Source organism: Antrostomus carolinensis, unplaced genomic scaffold (genome assembly GCF_000700745.2).
Source record: "Antrostomus carolinensis isolate BGI_N321 unplaced genomic scaffold, ASM70074v2 scaffold8550, whole genome shotgun sequence".
NCBI lineage: Eukaryota > Metazoa > Chordata > Aves > Caprimulgiformes > Caprimulgidae > Antrostomus > Antrostomus carolinensis.
In genome coordinates, this window is record NW_010287682.1 from 1054 (window position 1) to 3077 (window position 2024).

The window sequence follows — 2024 nt, forward strand, 5'->3', positions numbered from 1 at the left end:
TCAGAGTGGGCCCGGGGGAAAACACTCAGCTCCAGCAAGGGAGTGTTGGGAAAGGCGAGCACAGAGCAGGGGCAGATACACCAGTGTGGCCACCTCTTACTGGGAATGGGGAGCTCTGCTGGGCCTGCTGCCTTGGGCCTCTCCTGGGGTTGGAGCACAGGGGGGCCCCTGCTATTGTCACCTTTTGCCTGGTTTTGTCACTGTAATAATGTTGTAGGTACGATAGTGTAAGGAAATGGGCTTGACAGGCTGTGCAGATGGAGAGACCGAGACTGCAGATGGAGATTGTACTTTTATTGGAACCGATATAGGTGAGCCCTGGAAAAGACCCGAAGAAGAGCTTGTATGCCCCAAAGTTTCTCTGATAAGGTGGATATTGCCTCCATCTGTAAAATGTGTCATATTTTAAGGAACTGTAACTTGACTAAGCTACACCTATAGCTAAAGCTGAACTTGACTTCCGTGCTAGCATTTTGTTGTCATTGGCATTCCAGTTAAAAAAGTAATTATAGACAAATTACTCATATATTGAAAATGTCGAAAGAAACTGTAATTAAAATTACTGGATCATATTTTTCAGAGCACCAAATTGTCATTGAATTCAAGAGTGAGGAGCCTACTGGACCTTTAAACCTTTGAAAATATCCGATGTTTTTAATCTTTTTGTGCTTTTAAATACATTCTCCTTTCATAACATACTTAAGAATTCCTAATTTCTAACAATAGTATTGCTTTTAATCATTTTATTAAACTCATTGTGCTATAATGTATATTTTCATTGAAAACTCTTTGACTTTTGATGTATATTATCCTTTCTTTCAATGGTACTACGTGAGCCCCTGTCTCCATGTGTGTGTGTATATGCTGTAGCTGGCCATACGCTTCTGATGCGCTGAGTACAGTGTCACAAATCTCTAGCGAGTCCAATGTGTTCATAAATTACCAACTGTCAGGTGCTCAGTTGAAGGCAGGCTATTTGGAGGAATGCGTACTCCAAGTCTCATTTTAGAGGAGGCTTTTTGCTATTATGTTTTGTTCCTGCTTTGCAGAGTTTTGTTTTGCATTGGAAAGCTAGGTTTCTTTGTTACACCTGGAAAAGAGCGTTGAGAGTTTGGGAGATAAGGCCTAAAAGTAAATACATAAATCTGGGGAGTGACAAATCAAGAAGAGCATGTTGAAATCAAAGAGTGAAGCTGTATCTGATGACTAATAGCTTTCCCCTCTCTTCCTGCATGCTGTTTTTTTGTTTGTACTAAGTTAGTGCAAGTGCATGTGTGCTGCCAGCCAGTGTGCTAACTGTCTGAGAAATGAGTCAGAATTTGGTGGAATTTAGGATTGAGTTCTTTGATGTGGAATAGGCTTAATCTAGCTTCTTTCTGAATTTTTTTTTCATTGTCATTAATTTTGAAACATGACTAAAATGTTGTGTATGTACTTGAGCTGATTTAGGGAAACATAATTCTAATAGACGCTGTTCACCTCAGTAAATGGAACAGCAGTCGGGGCCACAAGATATCTGAATTTCATTCCTGGCTGTGTCCCAGGTTTTCTGAGTAATTAGTAGAAGGTCTTTTCTCTGGCATGTGCCTTTGTTTTCCTGTCTCATGAGCCAGGGAGTAAAACAATATTTAATAGCTGATTATGAGGAAAACGATGGAGTTTGCATGCTGTCTTTAATCTTTAAATGGTAATGAAAATAGCTATTACTTCTTTGTCATATATAACGAACAATTTTTAAATAGCAAAACAAACAGAAAAGATCTATACTTGTAAAAATTATTTATATTGTTATGTGAAATTCTGTGCTAGGTGTCTTTTCTACAGATCTGTTTATATGGTGGGTTGGTTTGTTTTTGTTTTTTTTTTTTTCCAGGCCCTGCTTGACACTCAGAATCTTTTGAGAACTCGGATTACAAATTTCACTTTCAACCTGGGATTTTCAGGGAAATTTTATCACACAGGTAAGAATTAAATACTAAAATCACTTTCATTTTGATGATGTTCTTTGTAGTATGAGGAAAGCA

General features: G+C 38.4%; 1 protein-coding gene across 1 annotated transcript in view; it reads left to right on the forward strand.

Moving 5' to 3' along the window:
* Positions 1 to 235: 235 nt before the first annotated feature.
* The window catches only part of LOC104521705 (bifunctional heparan sulfate N-deacetylase/N-sulfotransferase 3), a 42434-nt gene continuing 40645 nt past the window's right edge, over positions 236 to 2024 (forward strand). Inside the window, exons 1-2 of the mRNA XM_010163785.1 lie at positions 236 to 343; positions 1874 to 1961. Coding sequence (XP_010162087.1) covers positions 236 to 343; positions 1874 to 1961 — 196 coding nt within the window. The remainder of the gene's footprint in view (positions 344 to 1873; positions 1962 to 2024) is intronic.